Source organism: Rattus norvegicus, chromosome 5 (assembly GCF_036323735.1).
Source record: "Rattus norvegicus strain BN/NHsdMcwi chromosome 5, GRCr8, whole genome shotgun sequence".
Taxonomy (NCBI): Eukaryota; Metazoa; Chordata; class Mammalia; order Rodentia; family Muridae; genus Rattus; species Rattus norvegicus.
The window spans coordinates 119,854,983-119,880,000 of record NC_086023.1 but is presented as its reverse complement, the minus strand read 5'-3'; the positions used below and the strand labels follow the sequence as shown (position 1 = coordinate 119,880,000).

The 25,018-nt window shown below is 46.6% G+C and overlaps 1 protein-coding gene across 1 annotated transcript in view; it reads right to left on the bottom strand.

The window, feature by feature from the left end:
- Ror1 (receptor tyrosine kinase-like orphan receptor 1) overlaps positions 1-20,257 on the bottom strand; it is a 343,830-nt gene extending 323,573 nt beyond the window's left edge. The window contains exon 1 of the mRNA NM_001108671.1: positions 19,742-20,257. Coding sequence (NP_001102141.1) covers positions 19,742-19,832 — 91 coding nt within the window. The 5' untranslated portion in view covers positions 19,833-20,257. The remainder of the gene's footprint in view (positions 1-19,741) is intronic.
- Between the last annotated feature and the right edge of the window lie 4,761 nt (positions 20,258-25,018).

Here is a 25,018-nt window from a genome sequence, read left to right as displayed (position 1 = left end):
AAAATATGTGCCTCAAAATGTATGTTTCTGGCAGACTGGGAGAATTTTCAGGCATAAGAATGGCTCTAAAAAGCTATCCTTTCCTTAGAGAAAACTGCCCCTGCCTGTGTTGGTAAAGAAGAGTGGTATACCCAGAGGCTTGCTGGGGTGCTACTCAGCTGCCTGAAGACACAAGAGGCTCACTCATATCACAGGAAGACAGACTTGGTATCTGACCCCGATTGTTCCAAGTGTCAACAGGCTCTTCTGAGACATGACCTCAAAGTTCGTCTGCATCAACAACACCCTCCACTCCCACCATCTTGCCTCTCACTCCTCCCATACATTACCCCTACCTCTCCGAAGCCCTGGCATGCACACTTCAGAGGCCTGGCTCTTAACTACTTTCTTGCTCTCATGCATATAAACAGTAAACATGTGTTTCTTCCTATGCACCATCTATTGTTGGTTTATCCCAGAGAATCAACCAGCAAACCTAAAGATGGCAAATCTCCAACCACTCCCTACTTTCCAAGGGGCTGTGCCTATCCCTTTTTAGAGATGAGACTCAGAAGCATAAAGTCCATGAGTCCAAGTAACATGTTCTTGGTGGTGGAGCTGAGAGAGGCAGAGAAGTTACCCCATGAGGCCCCTGGAGAATCTGGGTGATGTTGGTAGCAACACTGAAACTAGAAAGGTTTGTAGCACACCTTTCATGAAAACCTGTGGCTGTTTTCTCACAAGTTATTTACTGGTAGCTTGTCATGGGACTGTAAGAAAGTAAATTGTGGTGTGCTGAGGACCTACTTTTGTGCTGGATGTAAAGAAGACATGGAGAGAGATCAATGAATTGTCTATAAGCTCATGACCAACTGATAGGTCAGAAAATCATCCCACTCTCCTTCTATCTACAGCACCCAGTGGCCAGTCACATCCAGTGTGGCTTAAGCCTCTGAGCAGTACGAAGACACACTACAAGGTCACCAGACTAAGTCTCCTCTTCCCTGCAAGGCTGTGCCTCTTCCCCCACAGATGGCTATCTGCTCAGGGGCTCCTGATTCTGATCCTGGATAATTCTAGTTCCATTCACTTTACTCTTGTAAAGTAAAAAATGGAGGCTCCTGTATTCAAAATAGTAGTGGAATTCCCAGATAGCAACAGTGGACCATTAAACCAACAGCCGACCTAAGACTGAGGGGATCAGTGCCCATCCTTAAAGGTGATCCTGGTTTTAACCCAAGTTCCCACTTCTTTGGTGGGCAATGTCACTCTCTTTCTTGTTTTCTAAGGAACAGGAGACCCGGTGGCAAGAAGATGACTTTCAAGCTCAAGAGTACACACATGTGGGATATGAAAGTTGAACCTGCCTCAAGGGACCCCAGTTTCCATTGTATAGTTGCCAGACTTCAGAGGTGTGTGAATCTGGGTGGAGCCTGATGGTCTCCACTCTGAAAAGCCACCCTTTCCATAGAAAGGATAGAGGATGGCAACTGCTAGCTAAACCTAATGTACAAACCTTAGTATAAAAGATAAACAATGACAAACAAACAAATCTGAGGGCCTGAGGTTTGCCACTGATTTTGCAATTGAACTCTTCTTACAGAGATGGGGCTCCTCACCGTCACTGGTTTCACAGAAGGGCTTCTTACACTCAACCGGAAACAGAGCCAAACTTCAGGTGTAAGGAGCCAAGGCAAACAAAATCAAGTCCAACATTGACCTTGGCCTAGTCCTGTCCCCTCAGTCAGCCAGATGTGCTGACCTGTAGGCACCACACAGAGCTCCTGAGGACCTTTCTAAATCAGACTCTGCCCCAGTAGACCTAGAGGGGAATCGGTGACTCCCCTTCTCCAGGCTGCAAGGTAACACCTGGTTCCTTGATCCAGCCAGCTTACCCAGGCTCTGCTCTACTGACAAGAACTTGAGGATCAGAGAAGGCATGTGTTTTGCCTGGAGTCTCGCAACTAGCTAGAAGACTACATGATAAACATGATCCTGCTGACCTCCTGCCCAGCGCATGCTTCCTATGTGCCAATGTCCTCCTCCCTCCAAAGGGAGAAGTAAACAAAAATTAATTTCATATTTATAATTTTTCTCTGAAATTAAAAATAATACCATACATATATACAAACACGGACATGCACATAAAGATCACATGGGGAGAAGAGGTTAAATGTTAGTCTCTCCTGCACTTTCCAACACAGATTTTTACAAACAAACAAACAAAAAATACTCAAATAAAATAGGGTAATCTGATGAGGGTTATCACAAATAACATTTTTTTAATTGAAATAAAGACAATTTTCTGGTCAGCCACTTAATATCCTTAAAACTTCGAGTACTTATATTCTAAGTTTGCCCTAAAGGCATTTCCTAAATTAAGAATTAATTTGGTTAGACAAAACAAGCTGTCATTCTAAACCAATATTGAGAGGAGATAAGGGTCAGCAGGGTGTGTCACATTCCTGAGTACCTTTTATGCTTGCCCACTGGGCCTGTAAGTGTCTGAAGGGTGGTACTCTGCACTCTAAGTGTTGGGACAGGATTCAAAGTCTCCTCACTCTTGCCACCAGGAAACCTCAGAAGTCTTTGGTGGCTTGGAAGTATATTTTTGGTCTTGAGAGTTCAAGAGAGCTTACTCCATAAAATGCCTTGCCTCAGACCCAAGAAGACGGCAGGCCCACAGCTACTCCCAACCCACCGTCTATCCACCACAGAGCTACAAGCTTCCAGGTTGTTGACAAGACCTTCCTTTGAAAGGATCATCAACCATACAGTATGAGGAAGAGGCAGCTGCTCAGCCTTCTGTCCCATTCTACTGTTAGAGCCAGCAGGTTAAACACAGCGCTTCTGACGTGGACCTTCCAGCTAGGACTCCAAGGGAACAGACACTTAACAAGAAGCCAGAGCTCATTTCTCCCCTTCCCAAGGAAGCCAGCACAGCTCAGCGGCCAGAGAGCCCCCTCAGCTGATGGTTGGTATCATAACAAAATGTTAGGTGACAGACAGGGGGGAGGAGAGAGGGAGAGAGAGAGAGAGAGAGAGAGAGAGAGAGAGAGAGAGAGAGGCAGTCAGTGTCTAGGTCAGTTATAGATAAAGATAGGTGTTGGCCCATCACTAGTGTCCCATTGGGCCAACAGGACACAGCCAGCCACACCACTGAGAAAAGGAAGCTGGCTTCTCTGTGGCTGAGTGTTAGAGGTCAGAAGCCCAGTTCCTGAGAGATTGACTATTTAGTCTTGGCTGACCTTGAGCCCATGGAGCCTCCTAACTCTCTCCATCATACTGGTGTGACAGATTAGTGCCACTGTGCCCTTGACTGCAGGTTGACAGTATCCAAGAATTCTCTAAGAATTCTTCTAAGAATTATCTTCTTCCATCCAGAGGTAGTGACACACTGATGGTCATCAGCACTCTGACTTGTGTGGGTGGGGAAAGTTCAAGATTGTGGGTTTTTTTTACAAGGCCACAGGTCGCTGAATGGGCTCACCTGGCACCAGTGTTAGGGCCATGACATCAGCCACATCACTCACTCAGGGGCCCCTTTGGCCCTGAAAGGCGACTAGAGAGATGAAGTCTTTCATGAGAGTGAATGGGGTACTGCTCCCCCCGCTGGTTTCAGAGTGCCCAGGTACTACCCTTGCCCGACTGCATCGGGGCAGCTCTGCCTAAGCCTAGGTGCAGGAGATACTCCAGAATCCGCTACAGAGGACAGCTTCCTGAGGCATGGACCACAGGCCCTGGCAGGCTGCTATCCAGTTCCAGCGGGAAAATTGCAGCCTAGCCAAGATGTATCTTACTGTGAGAGACCCTGACACACAGGAAGCAAAGTACACACAGGATGGCACCATCCTCAGATGCGGTGTCAACTGGGCAGCCATGCATGCCACCGCTCATTAGCAGCTGAGGTATCTGCTGCCTCTATGGACTCTTGGAAGGTTCTAGGAGGCATCATCAAACGTTCAAATTTAAACCTGAATCCTGAGCACCTCCCAACGACATTCCTGGGCTGGAGGAAGCACTAGACTTCCATCCTTAGAACCTGGATCCGTGGGTTCCCAGAACCTAGCTTTGTATGTGGCATCTAGATATGGAATGGACCATTTGGTACCCTGCAACAAGGGCAGAGACTTTAAAGGGGAGCCGTGGGAGGCGGGGCCAGCATTTGACTTTCCTTGATACCTGTCATGAGCACAACATGAAATTAGAGAAAGCTCCCCTGAGACCATGGGCTTGAGAGGAGTTGGAGTTCTAGGACCTCTGAGGATTTCCTTAGAATTTCAAGAGTCCTGGCGATTAGTTTTCCCTCACAGGTCTATCTTGCACAGGGATGTTTCCAGTTCGACTGGACACTGTGCTGAACTCAGCCACAGAGACATCAGCAGGAAACGAAGCTCTGGGCAAACAGGGGAAGCTTTGTTAAGACTCAAATGTATTTTTTTCTCATCATCTCTTTTCCAGAAAGGGCAGGCTGATAACTGATGTAAACGTACCAGTTGTAGCTAACCGATGCTTTCACGGTGCCACGTAGTCTGCAATGCCTTTACCTGGGATTTTTATGTACTAGACACAGTTTTAAAACTCAGGAAACAGAAGTATTGCATATCTGCCTGGGATTGCACACCAGATGAGCAGCAGGCCAGACCTGCACAGAGTTCTTTTTCTTTTCCTCTGTGCAGAGCTGCCTCATTTAGCATTCACAGACTGCTCCCTCTGCCCGTTCGCTTGGCTTTTGGCTGAGGCACTCTCCATTTCTTCATCTGTAAAATGGGTATAATAATAGGCCCTACCTAACTGCATTCTTTCATTTTACTTTATGTTATGTGTATTTTGCCTGCATATATGTCTATGCACCATGTGCATGTTTGGTGCCCACAGATCCCAGGAAAGGGCCATCAGACCCTGGAATTGGAGTTACAGATAGGTGTAAGCTGCCACGTACGTGCTGGGAATTGAACCCAGGTCCTTTGGAAGAACAGCCAGTGCCCTTAACCACTGAGCCATCTCTCCAGCCTAGCAGTGTTGTGAAGACAGAAGCATGAATACCCCAACAGGCACATAACAGGCACTTATATAAATGTCACTATTGCCAGCAGGAGCACTTGCTGCTGTACCATGAACTGAGAACACACTCCCATGCATCAGCCCTTCGGTCCTCTGTTGTAGGTCCCTTAGCTAGAAGCTTTCCTGACTCCACAACGTGGTATCACCCATCCCACCGCATCACACAGACCTTTATGCTCTACTCTCTTTTCCTTGGCACTTGGCATGTATTTATTTGTGAAGAGCATGTATTTATTTTCACACACACACACACACACACACACACACACACACACACACCATGAGGCTTCCTTGCTCTGTCACAGCTGTTCTCTCAGTATCAATGCCTGGTCTTTCGATGTGTTTTCAGTGAATGAATGGAGCCAGGTGAGTCCTCTCACCAAGACAAAGATAAAAGGTTACCTGTTCCCTAACCTTTCATCTCAGGTAAGCCTTTCGAGTTCTCTTTTAATTTCCCATGATAACCTTCAGGTTATAATTCCCTCTGAAGAAATAGAGAAATTGAGTCAACTCACCCTCCAAGACCACCAGAAAGAACAGACCAGCTCAATGGGGAGACAACTGCTAGGGTTAGACCAGAACCCCTTCCATCTGCATCCAACAACAACATTTGGTGCCATGGCTCTGACCTGTTTTGAAACTGGTGGCTTATAGAGCTTGACCTGGGAAGTTATTATGTTAGAGTCAAAAATCAGGCAGAGCAGGCTGAGCTTGTGTGCTTTTATCAACATTAATGCTTGGTGCCTGGGGAACTGTGCTGGGAGCTTCTCTGAGACACACTTTCTGCAGCACAGATTCCCTTGAGACGAAGGTCCTCCCTCCTACTACGACCCCTCCACACTTCCCAGTACCCACACCCTGCTCTGTTGCAACCCAACATCTCTTTCATACTCCTTACGGGGCCAGAATTAGAGATGTTGGCAAAAATCTTGTGGCCCCAGCCGCCTTGGTGTAGCTGCTGAGCAAACGTCACCCTAACCACAGCAAAATCTCAAATAGCCTAAGCCCCCAAGAAAACATCAAGGACCCAACAGAAGCTTGCTTGGCTAAGCCTCCTTTCTCTCTCCTTCAAGAATAAAAGGTGCCCTGCCTGGCATAGATGGTCCTAGAGAGTCTAAAGAGGTCCCTTTCTGGACACTTTAGCACAAAGATGACTTGCAAGTTCAAGTCTTGAATAATTCCTTCTCCATGGGAAAATAGAGAGAGACATTGCTCTCCAGGGGAGATTTTCCTAGTAAAGTGAATGTCTTTATTTGTTTTTGTTTTTGTTTTTCTGTGATAAAAATATCCTGAAAAAAGCAACATAGGGGAAGAATGGTTTGTGCTTACTCATAATTCAAAGAGAAATTTCGTCATGGTGGGCAAGTTAAGGTAGCAGGAGCTTGAAGCAGCTGTTCACATTGCAGTCACAGTCAAGAAGCACGGTGTAGCAACCTGACTTTTAAGCATTCACCTGGTCTTGTATTTCCAACTTCCAGAACCGGATGCTAAATAAACCGTTTCATCACCTATCATGTGTTCTATCACAGTCATCTAAGAAGCTACTCTTAAGCTCCACCTCCACAAGAATTCTTTCTCCTTTGCTCAGAAAACTCACTGCCTTTTTATATGGCACAGCAGGTAATTACATTGATGTGGCATACTCTCGACGTGGAACTGTCAATCTCCCCTTGAGTAAACAGACCAATGGTTAAGATGCAATGAATGTAAGCCCCAGTCCTTGCCACAAAGAAGTGGATAGGGTGTAAAACACTGGCTAGGATCCTGGGGCAGTTCTTCACATCCCTGAGCCTCACATTCTTTTGGGAATATAGGCACAATCTCCTTCTATAAACACTTAAGAACCACAGAAGTTGCCACTAAGTGGTAGAATTCTTGGTGGTTCTATTCTGATGACACAGTACTGCATTGGTTTTTAATTGCTCTATACAGATTCTCATTGGAAAAAAACAACAAGAAAAAAGTAACAATAACATTTTAATTGGAATAAGAACTGGCAAGGTAAGGAACGTGGCCAGCAGGGCATGGTAACACTATCATTCTATCTTGCTCAAGTCAGAGACCTCCTGGGAAGGAAAGAAACCAGAGCACAGGGCGGCCTTTTCTGCCCCTGAGCAAGGCCTGTTACATGGTCAAGTCTTTCTTACACATTGCCTGCTTTCTCTGGACACAGATGTATACAAGAGCACCTCTCAGCTTCCCTACCCAAGAAAGCCTGTCCCTAATCCTAAGTAAATCTGTGACTCTTCCTTGTAGTTGGGCTTAGGTGGTCGAGGGTTAGATTGCAAACACAATAAAACCAGAAGAGTTCCCCTCGTGAGTGGATGAAGAAACAATTCCAGGACAGAGTGAGGGGTAGGAATGGGGTTAGGGCAATCATTCTAGAAAAATAGAAAAGAAACACCACAAAATACAAAATTCAGACCCAACAACATGGTTTTGTTAGTAAAGGTATCTGCCACTAAACATAACATGAAGACTTGGATCCCCAGGACCCACATAGTGGACAGAGAGAAATTACTTCCCCTTACTAGAGGTTCACACAGCCACATGAAAATAAGTAAAATGTAATATCTTTTTTAAAATGAAGCACAAAATGATTTGCAGAGCGTGAGGCTCATAGCACATGCTCAATAAACAACCGTGACTCGTACTGGGAAGAGTTGAGAATCCTCCCAGGGCACTGAGCCATTTCTGAGTGAATGAGCTTCACATAGCCAGTATGGAGACAATGGCAGAAGGTGAGAGCTTGGGGAGAGGACAAAAGACAAGCAGATACTGATTGTGGACACACTGAAGACTGGAGGGTAAGTAGGAGTTCAGTGAGAAGGGACAGAGGTGGGCACGCTCTGGGATGGAGATTCTGAAAGGCTGCAAGACCAGGAAGAGGCCCTGAACAAAGGCCAGGCCTTTGTCTTCTGAGACCATTTTCGCTGAATCAATCTTGCTTCCTTAACGAAAAACAGCAAACTTCCCATCTGGGAAGATACTGCCATATATTTCCACAGCATTCACTTTGGTTGTTAAACAAATATTTAACCAAGCGGAAGCTGAGGCGACCTGGTAGTTTACACAGGAGGTACCACTCGGCAGGTGAGGGAACATATCCCTCCTCCCTTACCTCTGCATACCAATGCCCTGGCTTGAGCAGGCACATCGATGCTGTGCTAGTTCTGAGAGCCAGAAGCCACTATGACACACATTCCACATTAGATAATGAACTCTCTAAACATGAGTCCTTAGGTAAAGATGCAGGAGTACTCTTTGTAAACATTTTGACTGACCTACCTACGGCTTTAACACCAACGCAGCCCTGGGAGGGATGCTTTCTAACCTGTGCCTGGAACTTTCTTCCAGGGAGGGAAACCAGTGTGTTTTCCCTCTCTTCTCTTCTCTTCTCTTCTCTTCTCTTCTCTTCTCTTCTCTTCTCTTCTCTTCTCTTCTCTTCTCTCTCTCTCCCTCTCTCTCTCTCTCTCTCTCTCTCTCTCTCTCTCTCTCTCTCTCTCTCTCTCTCTCTCTCTCTCCCTCTCTCCTTCTTGCAGGAACATGTACACCTATCCTAGACAGTGACCTAGGTATAAGTGTGGGTAGAGTGAACTGAGCATGCTCAGTTCCTCTCTCATGTCCCTCATGGGATACTACTTATCAAATATACACCAAAAGACCCCGGCATCCAGCCCTGCCTAGTGAAGCTTTCCTAACCACAGGAAAGTCTTCATCCCTTGGCTTAGAGGCACCAAATGGAGTATGGAGAACAGAACAGAATGGTCATAGTAAAGAAAAGATACGATCACCACCACAGATACCACAAAGCTGCTGCTGGGTATCAGCCGCGCATAAGCTGATGCTGAGCAGGCAAGTTCCCGTCAGCAGCCCTCTAGACAGTCACACCAGGGTGAGCACTAACTCCTTGGGGTCTACACTTGCAGCCAGGTCACCATCATAACAAAGGTTCTAACAGGATAGAGGAAAACCGCCATTCCACTCCCCTCCAGGGGATGGAAACATCACATAAAAAAAAAAAAAGCAACACAGGGCTGGAGTGAAATCCAAGTGGTGGGGATATCATCGCTCGTGTGGAAAAAGCATACAACAGGCTGTTTTCATTCCTCTTGTCTAATCCCATCCGGAAACAGTGTCGATTTCCCGTGAAGAAGAGATAAGAGTCTTTCAAGAATGTCTTGGAGTCAATGCAACAGGGACTATTTTTGCCTCACATCCGTGTCCTTGAGAAATGCAAATGTAATTATAACCTAAGACTTGTAGATCCAAGAGTCTCCCTCCAAGGTGACTGTATCATGCCAGCAAGCCTAGCTAGGACTGAGTCCTAAACACTGTGTCTATACTGTCTTGTGAAAATCACAGACAGGGTTGCTCTCAGGGATATGGCTGCAAATTACACACCAACCACAGACAGACGAGCCAGGTACTGGCCCAGCACGTGTCAGCATCGTGCCCTTACCCCCAAGGTGCACTTACCCATTATGCCTCTCATTCAACAAGTAAGAAAAAAATCTTACAGAGGCCACATTGCTGCTGACCGGATAGGAAAAGGAAAGTCATGCTCTGTGCCATGCCCTGTGGAATGCCAAAGAACCATTCTTCATGACTGAATGGCCAGCTGCCACTGCCAGCCCCTTAGGAAAGTCCTCGCTTTGAAGTAACTTCTCCCAGTCTCTTTGCTCAGGAACTTCCTTAGGTTACAGGAATGCCAGTTCCAAAACCACACCTACAAATACTTCCAGACCGTTTCTCACAATCGTGGTTGACTTGAGGGTCGTGTTGATGGGAGAAGTGAGAATCGGGCAAATTTGCTCACTGGGTCAACAACTGTGAAACCTGTCATGTTGGAGAGGCATGAATTATAAAGACGAGTAATCCTTCAGAGCAAAACATCCCATGGGATTTAAAGAGAAGGCCTATATTTCAGACAGACCCTGCCACCTAAAGAGTGACCTTGGGTAAGCTGCCAACCTTACTTGCCTGCCTAAAAACAGAGAGAGAGAGAGAGAGAGAGAGAGAGAGAGAGAGAGAGAGAGAACAATTTCCTTAGAATAGTTGGAAAATTAAAGTTAATATTGTATATGAAATAATTCCTTAAGCCCCAATACGCCATTCAAATCAAGAGATTTAATTATAATTATTTGCACTCAGCTATTTGGCTAGCTTATGTAGAATTTTAATCACCAAGTAGAGTTTGGGGGATGGGGAAAGCAGAGGTATAGTGACATCACGGTTAAGAACAAAGCCTCAGCTTCCAGATATCCAAGTTCAAGTCCTGACTCTCTCACTTGATTTGCTTCAGGGACACAAGACCATCTTTGTGCCTCAGTCTCCTTATGTAGAAAATAACAATTCTATGGAAAATAACAATTGAATTCAACGAAAGTAACAAATGACTGCCTCTGTCAGAGGGTTTCCTGAAAACCATAGAAGTTAACACATTAGCAGAACCCAGAGGCCGGAGGTGCAGCCCATTAGGAGAGCACCTGATAGCAAGCTCAAGACGCTGAGTTCTATCCATAACAGCCGCGAATACTTGCATTCTAGATGTGCGGACTATTACAGCGCCTCCCTGCTGGGATTTTCACCAAGCAGGCAAGATGGGACCAATGCTCGGCAGTCTGTGCTGCAAACCAAGGCACTGCAGCAGAGGCAAAGAGGCACAGCTGCGCGGCGCGAGCTCCTCTGTAAGTCTCTGGGAGCGCCCTTGGCAGAGGAAGGAAATGGTTATGCGATCAACACCCTGTTTCTCTCTTCCCTCTCTGCTTCCGGGTACCTGGTGCCACTCAAAGCCTTCTCTTCACTCGCCATCGCCTAGAGGACTGTTTCACTCCTTAGCTAATTCCCGTCTGTGAACACAGAACAGCCCTGAATGAGTCCTGCAGAGCAGAGCAGCCGCTGCAGGACCCTGTCCTAAGCTGCTCCTCCTCTCCCACTCTTCATCTTTCATCCTCTGGACCACCTTCATGCCCACCCCACCCCGCCACCCCGAGATCTCACAGCAGGGCCCACATCCTCCTGAAGGGCCTCTTTCTTCCTTCTTGGGATACTGCATTTCGTTGCTGCTAATTCTATACTTAGTGGCTGTGTAATTATGCTGCGGTAGTCTGTTTTATTGCCCCTAAAACTACCCCAGAGCCAATCACAATCCTTCTAGATCTTCCACAGTGATGAACACCCCAGGACCTGCCATACGTAATTCAGGAAGAAGCTTAATTTATAGAAAGGTTCTCTGAGTTCCATTGGAGATAATCAAGCCGAAACTAGGTTGCTTCTTTTGTTCTATCTAAAAATGCTGGTCCTGAGCCACTAAGGTAGTCTTGAGACATGCTGTAGTTTATACCATTTGGTTAGCTATGATCGTCCAGTAGCTATAGCTGGAAAACCCTAATCTGAGTCTTAACAATAAACGCTTGTTTCTGGTTTATATAAAACCCAAGCCAGTGTGGACCAGCAGGTGGCTTCAACCACAGAGCAGTAAAGAAGGGAAGCTCCCAGGTTTCTTCCATCAGGTGGCATCTCCAACACATAACTTCTCAAGTAACCATAGCAACCTGCCTGGGAAAAGGTCTTAGTGGGTCTTGCAAGTGGCACTGGGTCCTCCCAATCTCATCCCATTAGCTAGTGTTTAGTGACATGGCTTCGCTTAACTAGGAGAGAGCTGTAAATGATGTGTTTCAAGAAGGGATGACAACGGATTTGCTGGTCAAGCTAGCAAGCGTTGCCACAAATCTACTGCTCTGCTCAGAAAATTCTCTAGTGTGGTGACCAACTTTGTCCCTCCAGTGGAACTACCAGAATATTCAGCTCACAGTAACAGCAAACAGTATGATTAGTGAATGAAGGGGGGAAGCGGAATGTGCTGACCAGAGGCCTTAGAATACTACAGTTCATGGTCACTAATGAAGACTCATTGGAGACCCATACTTGAGTGGTTGGTCCCCTCCTTCAATCTAAAGCCTGAACTTGGAGCTAGAGGGAAAGATGCCAGAGAAATTATCTTGATGTCTGCCTGTCCTTCGGTATAGGGACAGCACAACCACTTCCTATATCCAGATGACATAAAAAATGGATGCCATGGAGCTTCAGAGGCAGACAAAATCCAGCCCAGGCCTCTTGCTGGCTAAACGAACACTTGATATATTGATATTGATGTGGAACTTCAGTACACATTTCCATAATCTGTTCAGAGGGCTCCCAATCTGCCTGAGAAGGAGCCAGTGTCCTCTCTGCCCTTCACCCTCCAGCTTCCTGGGAATTCATGCTTCCTACCCCTGTGTGCATCTGTGGCACTTTCCCACAGCCTTTAGAATTCTCCTGTTAGAAAGATGTTTGGTGTTCGGAGATAACGGGTCTGCTCTATGGTACAACTACCCACACCTCAGAGATATGGAAGAGGGGTACCTGTGACAATCAAAATATCTGGGTCCAAATCCAAAATCCCTATTTAATAATCATATGAGGTTGACTGTAATACCAGCCTCTTCAGCGTCTGAGGGTCCTTTATCTGTAAATAGACTTGAAAGGTCCAACCATTGATGCTACTGAGACACAGAAGTCTCACTGTAAAGAATGTCGCAGGGCATACAGTGGGTGCTCAAGATGCTTAGGACTTCCCTCCTGCCTCTCTCCCTGAAGCTGGGATAATGTTTTACGTCCCAGACACGGCACCTCACATATAATAAATATAGAGTAAAAATGAGTTGAAATGCACTGGACAAAAGGCTTTCCTGTTGAGAAACAAACTTTACCTTGTCTTTAGAACTTCCTTTACCTCCCCTCCCCCACCCCTCCCCCACCCCGGTACATCATTCTTCTTCTTTCTTGACATGAAAGTTCTTTCAGTCCTATGAATCTTTAAATGGCCACCAGACCCAAATATCAGGGAGGAGTTGCTCTTCTCCGAAGATTCTGGGAGGGGAGGGAGCCTTTGTTTTTAAAGCGCTGTGGAATCTCCTCCTGTGGGGATCTCAATACTGGCCTAAGATGGGCTCAGATCCCGGTCTCTATGTGGTCTCTGTAAAATCAAGCACTTCAGACCCTCAGAAGAACCCAAGAATGCTGCTCCAAGATTCTTAGCTGCGTCTCCCGCGCAGCAGCCCTTGACTGGGAACCCAACCTTCTGCTTTCTCTAGGAAGCCCAGGATCCGGATGGCAGCCAGCAGCTTCCCTCTTCCAGTTCATGGTGCCTTCAGGTGCTTTCCACTCATGTGTCCTTTAATTCTCACAAACAAGCTGCAGGCTGGATACTATGTCATCCCCATTTTACAGACAGGGAAATTATCAGAAGGTGATAATAAATTGGTTAGCAGTTTGCCCAGAAACATCCCCCAAAGGCTCATGGTCTGAACTGCCAGTCCCTGGCTTATGATGCTACTTTGAAAGCTGTGCTCTATAGGAGCTTGGCTAATCTACAGTACTGGGATGGGCCTTTGAAGATGCTGACCTGCTAGATTCCTGCTCTGTCACAGTATGAACACCTCATGCTCCTACCACCATGAACAGAGCTGTTCAACCCACCTCCTCCTCCATAACGGACTGAAATCCCTGACGTTGGAAATCAAACCAGACCTTCCCTCCCATAAACTGTCTCCTTAAGGCATTTGGTCACAACAGCACGAGTGTGGTTAACATACAGCCAAGTAGCAAAAGTCCCAATTTTAACCACAGTCTACTGGGTTCAAATCTCATTCTATCTCTATTGTGCCATGTCACCTCCTTAAAATGGCTGTCAAAGAAGGCCATTCTGCATGTACATCCTTGAAAAAATAAACGGTCTGAACTGATTGATCTTCTAGGCCACTGTTTTTTAAACGAGGTGGAAAAACTTCGCTTCTATGGAAGAGTGAGGGAGAATGTAAAGAGGCCAAACATTATGAAGTCTGGCTTATCAGTGTTTAATAACATTTCTGGATCAAAACTCTGCAGAACCTTATTTATGGACAGACAGTTACTGTGAAGCAGGGCCTTTTTATACAACCTTTTCATCTGAGGATGTTGTAGCCTTCTGCTGCCTTGCTGTTAGTGAGAGATGGGGTGTGAAATTTACTGGGTCTGCCAAGATTATCCCATTAAATTATCTGCCCCTCTTCCAGTGTAATTCACTCAAGGGCAACAACCTAAGCCATGGGGACACATGGATGTCCTAGCCTGGGTGTTCTGGGGGCTGGGGGGGAGGAGTCGGGGATGGGACATCCCGATGACATCACATCCATCGCGATTCATTGCCTTACCAAAATAAAGTGGATGCCACAATTATCCCATTCCTAAACAAACTGAAAACCCCAACCAAGCTTACTGCAACAAAGAACGAGCCTTTTTCCTGCTGTTTATTTTCATTTTGTATTCGTTAGCTTTTGAGATATTCCTGGCATGCGAGTCAGGCTCCATGTAGCAAGCAGCTGCATTTAGTTAAAGATTTTCGAAGCAGCCCCCTCTCCCTTCCCCCTTCAACGCCATCGAACTTTCTCAAGTCCTAGAAGACTGTTCCTTTCTCCTTCTTATGGACATCCAGGGACCCATCTCTCCCGTCACAGCTCAGGGGATCAGTGAAGTCAGGGCCAGGTCTTTCTGCTTGAGAAAGAGCCTGGATGAGTCAAGTTTTTTTCCAGTTACGGCTGGATCTGCCTGGATCTGCTCCTCCTCACCGAGATCCTGAGTTGGCAGTCATTTCTCCCTGATAGCAGTCTAATAAATCAGCTCTCCTTTACCTCTACCCCCAGGTAATGCACCAAAATGCAAACAAACATATACTCCATCAAAAGGCATCGCATAGCTAGCCGGAAGGAACTACTGGACACACTCCTCAAACCACATCAAAGTGGCATCACTACACTGCAAAAAGAAAAGAAAAGAAAAGAAAAGGAAAGAAAGAAAGAAAGAAAGAAAGAGAGAGAGAAAGAGAAAAAATCTCTTAGACCAAGAGGCCTGGACCATCCCTGGCATTTTCAGTCTGTGTCTAAGCTCACGGCAAGGCTGGTAAGGTCAGTGCAGCACTGTAGGAATGACAGAAATGACTATTTCCCATCACCTCTTCTACCCTGTAGGTGGTGGCAAAGAAAATACCTTTCCATTGCCCTTAGAAACCTAAAGATTTGCCAACTCTGGCCTGCACATTAAAAGAAAGCAGGTGTAAGAACTAAACCAGGAGGGACCATGTAGGACAGAGGTCAGTTAGGATAACACCAGCTCTCAGGGCTTACAAACCCAGCGAAGCCATTCCCCGGCCATGTGACCTTGAGAAAGCAGCTTAGCATCTCAGCGCCTAACCTGACCCATCTGCACAGTGATCTAGTTATACCATCGCCTTCACAGGGTAGTTGTGAGAGTTCTGTGGGTTAATACTTAGGAAGGCTTTAAGCAGTAACTAACCCATTAAACAGAAAGCACCAAGTGTCTGTTCAATAAATTACAGATACAGGAAAACCTCAGAATGATTGCTACTTATCTGAGATCGCAAGACTTTATTCATCAGCTTCTCCCAGGCCCAAATACCAGCCCATCTACCAGGAAGGAAACATAGGGCATGAGAGAAACTCCACAGAGTAGCTAGCCTGGGCTGTGGCCAAGAACCCACCATCAACACGCTATTCCTTTCAATCTCCCCAGAAAGGCATCCCAGTGCCCAGGCATCTCCCCTTGCTACAAGTGGATGGGGTAGCTGATCCTTGATACTTTGTGGGTTCTTTTCCCCCACTGTTTATCTCCCTGATTTCACCCCTTAACAAGAATAGAGGAGGAGAGGGGATTTAGGCAAATCTCCTGAATCTATTTTTTTCCCTTCTGTTTCTTCTTTGACCACAGCTACTAACAAACCGTAACCAACCTCCCTAAATGACCAACAACCACTAGGGTCTCAGGACCCTAGCATTTATATACCCTCTGAAATGTTCCCAGAATTCCAAACATCACAGAATCACAGAAATTATCTGCAACTGGCAAAAATCATGTTTCTGCTAGAGCACGAGGCAAATCATGGTCAGCTGCTATGAACAGTCTGAAGCCGCCCTGCAGCCCTACTCCAGGAACACATTCTTACAATATTTCTGTGTTTTTTAAGAAACTGAAATTCCAAAACTGTCACTACACAGTGGCCCCTATCTTTTCATGGTTACCATTTCCTGGAAAAATCTGATTATGGTATAATCCGATGTCTATCAACCTACATGTGGAATTTTGTATATTATTTCTGAAGGATTGAACATCCTGCATTTCCTGCATCCTTAGTTAATTCCTCAGTTAATTTCTAGGCTGGGGGGGCCCTTCTGTATTGCTTGACACTCATGGATTTATTTAAGCCTCATAAAACTCTTAGAAGGCTCAGGAAACATAATTGCCATGCCTACACTATGAAAGGGAGGATTCAAACCCATGTCTGTCAAATGCCAAACCCTGAGTTATAGCCATTAAGCTTGGCTAGCGGGTTCCTCTGATACTACTCTTTTTACTAGAAGATGGAAAATGAGTAATCTCTGATTATTTGGCTGTGTTTTTAACTGAGAGAAAGAAATAACTATACACTTTTTACATATAACCAAAAAGGTTCTCTCTCCTCCACTCACTCAGCAAAACTGTGGTCCCCTTAATGTATTTGCACAAGTGCAATGTCTATTTCTCTGGAAAACATTTATATCAGCATGCATAGGGTTTAAAAGCATCAGTTCTCTATAACATGCTCTATACCTCTTTTAAAAAATATTTGAAGTGGTGTAGGTTCGTGTCAACAAACCACAGGCAGACTGTTCTTTGGATGCAAGTGATATGCGTTAGAAACATTTTAAAAGTTTAATTTGGAGCCTATTTTCACATGCAGGAGACAGAGACTAAAATAGATCAAAGCTGAGTTGTTGTAAGAAGTCTTGGTCTTAGGAGATGTCTCCATCAAGAAATGTGCCCACCCTGCAAACATGAGGAACACTTGAGAAAAGCTGGCAGCGCTCACATAACCCCCGGCACAGACAAGCCCATCTGGCCTAGCTGGGTAGATGACCTCCAGTAGAGTGGGAGAGCACATCTCAAAAATCAAGGTAGAGATTGATTGAAGAAGGCCCAACACTGACCTCTGGCTCCACAGGCACACCCACATGCTCACGCATATGTATGCATCCACAGAAACACAAACATATATTCCCTGCACTACGCACTCACGTACACAGGTGAGATAAAATAACCGCCAAGTATCCCAGCCATTGGAGGAGCAAAACAACCTGGTTTGTTTTCCAATAAAATAAATTACAAGTAAGTCCTGCCAGCGGCAATCTGACCCCACATCCTCTGCCCGTCCTGCCTCTGGGTTGTGCCTCTGGGTGGTGCCCCTGAGCCATCGAGGTAGGATTTTTCAAACATCCCTAATAAAGGTCGAAGCTGACTGCTGAGGTCCCTCGATGAATTCACCAGCAAAGCTGACAGGAGCATGGCCCTCAGGAGACTCCTATACTAAATGAAGTAGGGCAGACACCTACTGACCTAGCAATTGGAGACTTAGAAAATGACAGCTGAGTCGTGGGACACCTTCCTCTGGCTTCCAACAGCCAAACCACAGAATGATCACAATTCTGAGAAAGGCTCAGGTAGGTTCCAAGAGTCTGGAGCTCTTGAGAGCAGTAATGAGTGTTTAACCTCTTACAGAAGTCCATCTTTTGGCAGGTAGGAGACAGCTGGGAGGGTCAACAAGTAGCAGGCCGGAAACTATATACATAAAGCCTTTTCTCTCCCCTGCCAATCAAATAGAAAGGTGATGGGAGAAATTCTGAAATACTGATCCATTTTTTGTTCTCTTGAAACAACTTAATAGATAAAAATATATCTCCTCTTAAGCTGATGTCCTGAGTCACTGACAGGGTTACCTTAGGAATCTGAGGCCAGAACAGATATCGAGATTTACCAAAATGAAAAAGGGTTTAAGAGATGACAAGACAGCAGCAGGTTTGAACCTTTTATTAGAATATAGAACAGGAAGGAGAGAGAACTTTGGGTAACTACTGACAACAGTATTGTTTTACATTCACAAATTCGTTGTGTGGGTGGGTGACTTTTTAAAAACAGATGACCAAAAAACATGGTGAGCACCCCTACATCCCCAATTCATCTCATCCCAATCAGCAGAGGCTGTGACCTCACAATCACTGGCTGATGAAAAGTTAAGATGAAGTAAAGGAGCCCACAGGAAAAACAGAATTAATCAAGACCCCCAGGCCAGGAATTCAGCCTTGGGCATCATCACCCCAATTGCACTGGACACGGGTCAGCGGCAGCACGGCCCACTTTCTACTTTTCACCCAGGTGTAGTGGCCCAGAGCCAGGTGTTTGGCATCCCCAAGCAAAACATCCAGGAGAGCAAACTGTTTACATTTCATCAGGGTTTTCCCTTAAGATAGGGGACCCCTGCTGATGTGCATCTTAATGGCCATTAGAAACTGTATTCACCCCCCATGGCGCTTCTAGATTAGCACATCCACACTTCAGAACTCTGTTGGGTGAGCACTGGCCCTGTCCCAGAGTCACCTCCAGGAGATCAAAATCCGCACCCAGCTTCCTTGCTGAGAGTTTTGTACCAAGAAAGTCACCCCTAACTTGTAGTAGAAACAAATTCAGCAGTCGTTCAGTGAATGGTTCTTCCCCCTATCTGTTCAGTAGACTCTTCCCTAACTGGCTCTCAGATGAATGATAAAAGAGGAGGGACCTATTTATCTAGAGAGGCTAGGGGCTGGAAGTGGGGGCAGGAAGAGTCCAGAATCTCCAACACCCCCTCAAGGGATGCATGTTAAAAGTGAGGCCCAAGACCCCCAGAGACTTTAATCAACTTTCCCCCTCCAACTTCCAAAGAATGAATTGGTTGTCTCCACAGGCGCAGCGGGATCTTGCCTCTCATTGTGTACAAGCTCAGACCCCAGCGAGGATCCAAGCTTCCCGCAGGGAACTAAGACGCTCTGGCTGCCGGTGGAGGCTTTCTCTAACTGTTGCGATTGTCTCTGGAGATGACCAAAATCAAGTATGCATTAGATGACCCCCCCCTTTCTTCCATCTCAACACACACACACACACACACACACACACACACACACACACACACACACACATTTGCACGTGCACACGCGGAGTCCAGAGTATTTTGGAGCAGCAGGCCGTCTCTTGCTACATACTTTGCACAAAGTGGCAGCGGCGGAACAAACATTTTGGTCTGAATGATGACCCTCTAGAGGGCGGGAGGCTCCGAACATCAGGCAGTGAAGAAACAAGGCAAAGGGAGTCCTGGGAGTACAGGGCTTTTGTTTGTACGGGTTCGCGGACCCCCTGGGCTCTGTTGGAGGCACCACTGAAAATGCAAACTCCCTCCAGGACAGAGAAGTAGATAAACGGGACCCCACTTGGGGTGCGCTAGGAATCCAGAGAGAGATAGGCAAAGGACCAGCATCTCTCCCAAGACACACACACACACACACACACACACACACACTCCACCGCCAAAGTCCTACTACACTTCCTGTCAGCACTGACAACCACAGCTGGGCGTCTAAGACCAGTTCCCCAGAGCACCCCAGCCCGCAGCCGAGCTTCAGGGCCAGTCCTGGATGGCCTCCCTCCGGCGGCCCATGCAGGCGGCGGCCGAATGCCCGGCTCCGGGACGGGCGAGACGCTCGCCAGGCACTCAGTTCTGCGGGACGGACGATGGAACTCGGGCGCGGGCGCCGCTTACCTTGGGCAGCAGCCCCGCGTGCGGCCAGCAGCAGCGCGGCCAGCAGCGCCAGCGGTGGCGGGCGCGTCCCGCGGCGGCGCGGCCGGTGCATTCCTCCTCTCGTGGCGGTGCTGGCGGCTCCCTGGCGGCGCGCAGAACATCCACGGGTTCTCCCAGTGCTCCCGGCCACTTCGTCCTGCCGCAGGCACTCGCAGGACACCGGGGGGCCTTTGCAAAACTCTTTGTCCCTCTGACCTGCTCCCTCGCCTCCGCTCGGCCGCCCCGGACCTGGGAGCGCGGCTCCTCCCGGTACTCCGTAGCAGCCGTGCCTCCGCCAGCGGTTCAGTTCCAGGCTCTCCGTGTCGCTCCAGCACACTGTGTGTCTCCGGCTCCGACTCCAGAAGAGCGTGCCCAGTGCCTGGGGCGGAGGTCTCTGGGCTCACTCGGCCGCGGCTCCTCCAGCTCTCCGCGATCTCTCTTCTCGCCCAACTTGTCACTTTCCACCAACTCCACAACTCAGCGCCCCAGCCCGGACCAATGGCAGAGGCCGGCCCAGGCCGGGGTTCCAGCGCCCTCTGCTGCCGCCTCCTGGAGCTGCACCTTCCAAGGCATCCCAGAAAGCAGCTACCACACCTCCTGTAAACCCATCATCCCTCCCCTCCCCACCCCCCACTCGCTGGAGAGCAGTCACTGGTGTTGATGGGACCCTTGAGACATTTTGATGGAGAAGGACTTGGAGGGCTGGGAAGCTTCCAGTGCAATGTGTGACTGGATAAGTTAGGAAGCCCAGATTTTAACTGTCTTTCTCTGCCACTGCCTTCGGTGAGGGAACATGTACAGATATTATACAGTTACAGTGACCCATTTAATTTCTTCTTTCCCAAGAGTTGCTTAAGAGGGAGTCCAGATACAAGTGACTCATGTGTCTTGTTTTTAATCTCTAGGTTCACTACATTTACATCAAGTTCATCTGATCTGCTTCTTTCAGGACATTAACTGAAGATTCCTGTGGGTCCTTTATTGTCACTGTCCCCTGTTTCCCTGAAAGTTGTTTCTCTGCCTTCCGAATAGAGTAATATTTCAATTTGGTTTTTAAAATATGTTTTATATCACATAGGTATTCTGTTTCTTTACATAAGATGATTTTTCTTGCTCTTGCTTGGCTAAGCAAGTCTGTAACCTCTACTTACAGATGTTTTTTTTTCTTTTCCCTGGTTTGCCATTTATTAATTTTGTAATTCATAAATACTCATGAGAGTTCCCTGCCAAGGACACCTTGGATCATATAAAGTGAGCACCCACTGCATGCCGGGCTGCCTTGGGTTCCTGGTCAGTATTGTCCCCCAGAACACAGAGGTGCTCAGAACCTGTCCATGGTCACCTGGCTTCCTTCTCAGTACCTTCTGCTTGCCTGGTGCTTTATACACACTGAAACACATTGCAGTTTTACAAGTTGGTGTGCAGAGACAGAGTCTAGCGTGGCTGTCCCCTGAGAGGCTCCACCCAGCAGCTGACTCAGACAAGACACAGACACTCACAGCAAACAGTGGATGGAGCTTGGGGACTCTTATGGAAGAGTAGGAGGAAGGATTGCAGTCCCCTCAGAGGATAGGAACTCCACAGGAAGATCAGCAGAACCTGGACCCTTGGTGCTCTCAGAGACTGAACCACCAACCAAAGAACACACATGGGCTGGACCTGGGCCTCCCCACACGTATACAGCAGATATGCAGCTTGGTCTTCATGTGGGTCCCAAACAACTGGAGTGGGGGCTGTCCCAAAAGCTGCTGCCTATACATAGGATATGTTGTAGCCAGGCTGCCTTGTCTGGCCTCAATGGGAGAGGATGTGCCTCGCCTCACAGATACTTGATGTGTCAGGGTGGGGGGACATCCAGAGGGCCCCCACCAGCTCAGAGGAGAAGGGAAGGAGTGAGGAAGAGATTGTGGGAGAGGGTGACTGTGAGAAGGGCAGCGAGCGGGATGTAAAGTGAATAAGTAAATAATAATAAACAATGATAATGTTTTTAAAACTGGTGTGCAGAAAGAAAATGAACGACTTGTCCTCATCCCCTATGAATCATGGATGACAAAGCCAGCACTCAAACCTGTTCCTGTGAGGAGGCTAAAAGACCGTAACTGAAGCCCAGCATGTTATAGGGTCTCTGTACACGAGGTTAAATCAGATCATTATTACAGCTGCCTCTCAGACTCAGCTTTTAGATTTTATAACGAGCTGTCACTTTGCTGAGGATAGGAATTCTGCTTCCACCGTCTCAGTTTCCTGGGTGCCTCAAACAACACCCGGAAGACAATAAGAACGTGATCTGTGAACAAAAATTCGACCACCATTTGAAGAAAAAAAAATTATTTTATCTAATTAGTTCCTTGTCTTGTTTGTCCCACCAGCTTTCCGTACTCCACAGAACTGAGACCGGGGGAGCAGAAACAAAAGCAATGTCCACCCCAGCAGGTCACAGACTCTAAACTTCCAGCTGGGGGACCCTCAGGCAGGTGAACAGCCAGCCCCTGTGGGGGAAATAATCACCTATTCTTTGCTAAGACCTGAGAGCCAGAGCCAGCCCAGCTGCCTTAATGGCTTTCCCTCTTTCTGTGAGTCTGACCCGAGGTCAGGGCATGATAGGCAGAAGGCCTTTGGGTCAACCAGTTCATCCCCACAAATTGCTGTCTTCCAAGTCTCACTGCTTGTGACCCACTCAGTCCTGTCTCGGCTATTTTCAGCCCCTCGCCTGGGGAACTTACTGCATAACGTTCTCTTGTTGGGAAAGTGTCTTTGATGGTTGGCTTTAGTATGCTGGGACCCAGAAATCAAAGGAAACTCAATTACCATGCAGGGCGCAGGTGGTTCTCCCTCTATCGATGTGTAAAAGGCTGTCAGGTAGGAAGCCTTCTTGTCCTCTCAGCCCTCCCCTGACCTCGCACCCTGACCAGACCAAGTATCTTAGGTAACAGACAGCTGCCATGGCTGAGTCTACAGAACTTAATGGCACTTTTATCAGTACTTAAACCTTCCAGGGACTTAATCACAGAACCATAGACGTGAGGAATGTGGGAGCTGCAAAAGGCTGTGGAAGTTAGCTCGTGCACCCTCCTAGACATTTTTATATATGAGGACTGTGGCACTCTGGGAGGTAAAAGCTCCCAGCCCAGAGTCATGGAGCTGCCCAAAACCAAACCTAGAACCCAGACCAACCAGCCCAAGAATGGACAAAAGCCCATATCAGTCTCTCTCTACTCTAAACACTCCGCCTCATGTTCTGTGGCAGGTCAGGAGAAAGGCTGCAAGACATTTAAATGTCTCTCTTGCAGGCCTCCTCTGACCATGTCCTTGCCTCTGTCAGGCAGGTATGGACACAAACAAATCAGAGAACACAGAGAAGCTTCCCTGCTCCAGCTCTGGAATCTTCTAAGGCTCCTGACACCTAGGGAGGCAGTCCTCTGTTCTGAGCTCCCCCCTTGCTTACATATAGCTCAGATCATCAACACTGAAGACACCCAAAAATATAGCCGTGAGCAGTGTCAGGCACTGCAAGAAGCACTCCCCCCACCTCCCCAAAAAAGCTGTCTTTCATTCCATGACATTGTTGAATAAGAGACCCTTGTGGGACATTTTCTTAGTTTAGTCCAGGAATATAAGACTAATTTTTCTTCTTAGAGAAAGTGTGTGGTAGAATGGCTATAGTGACTCTTACAGTCATCGCTCTAGCTTGGTGGTGCAGATTTTAATTCTGCCTCTGTTCTTAATTGACTGTGGGAACTTGGGTCCCAGTGCTTCAGTCTCATCAGTAAAGAAACAGGTGTGTCTACTGTCTAGCTGTGCTCTGAACACTAAATGAGTTAATACATCTCAAAAGCCCGACCCAATGCCTGTCATAGACTAAGCAGCCACTGTGTATTAGCTGGTTTATTAGTGATTAAGAATGTAGGTTTAACATGTGACACACCTAGCAAATGGTTTGTATAAATTATTTAACTTCTTATAATAAAATATTCTCTTCCAGATAATAAAACCAGTTGTAGGGAGTAGTTTTAGTATAAATAATATTTATTATAAAACATTTTATTTTGAGACAGGATCTTACTCTGCAGCCATGGCCAGCCTGGAACTCACAAAGTAGACAAAGTTGGCCTTAAACTTGTAGAAATCCACCTGCCCATGACTCCTAAGGTGCTGGGATTAACAGTTTATATCACCATATTAGGCATTTTTTATATAATCTTGAGGTATGCATACTTGACAAATTACTATTCCTTTTTCTGCTAAAACTCCTACACTATGAGAAACAACAAGTAGAAGAATTTGATCACCATACAACCTGAATTTTTGACACAATCTTGATTTCACATATTTTGATTCACTAACCTTCTAAATGAATAGAAAAGAATTGTCATCAGCATCACATAAAGAAGAAACCCAAGAAGCTGGACAGATGTCTCCTAAGAGTACTTGCTGTGCAAACACAAAGTCCTGAGTTTGAATCTTCAATACTCATATTAAAAGCTGGAATTCCTGCACGGCCTGTAATCCTAGCATTGGTTAGGAGTGTGTATGGCGGGGGAGGGCAGTGAGAGATCCCAAGAGCTCACTGGTCAGCTAGCCTTGTCAAAACTGAGTCTCCTGTTAACCAAGAAACCATTTTTCAAGGCAAGAAGGTGGAAAGCAATAAAGGAAGTCTTATAATATACTCTCTGACCTTCATACGTGCACATAGATACGTGTACACCACACAAATGCAAAGCCACACATGTGCTACAAATACACAACACTGCGCACATGCTAAAAACAGGCAAACAGACAGACAGACAGATATGAAGGAAGTCAAGGCCAGTAAGGAGCTGATAAAGCTAGCCCTGAGCCAGTAGGACTACCAAGAACAATGTAGGAGAACATCCTGGTAATCTTTTATTCAGAATAAATTTAGTAAAAGAAAATCTCAACTTAAAAATAATTAATTGACAAATCTTACTTTTTAAAAGATACCATTGTGGTTTGAGAGGTGATGGTTCACGGTCAAGAACACTTGCCTTGCCTTCAGAGAATGGAGCTTGGTTCCGAGCACCTATGTCAGCTCATAACTGCCTAGTAACCCCAGCTCCAGGGGATCTGACACCGTCTTTTGGATCCAAAGCCATCCACACATGTGTATATATCCCCACACAGACACAAATGATAGAATGAGTCTTTTTAAAGACATTGTTATAAAGCCACAGACTGACAGAAAATAAGTGAAGAGCATTTTGTTGGGCACAGTACACAAGGAACTTCCAGAGCTATAAG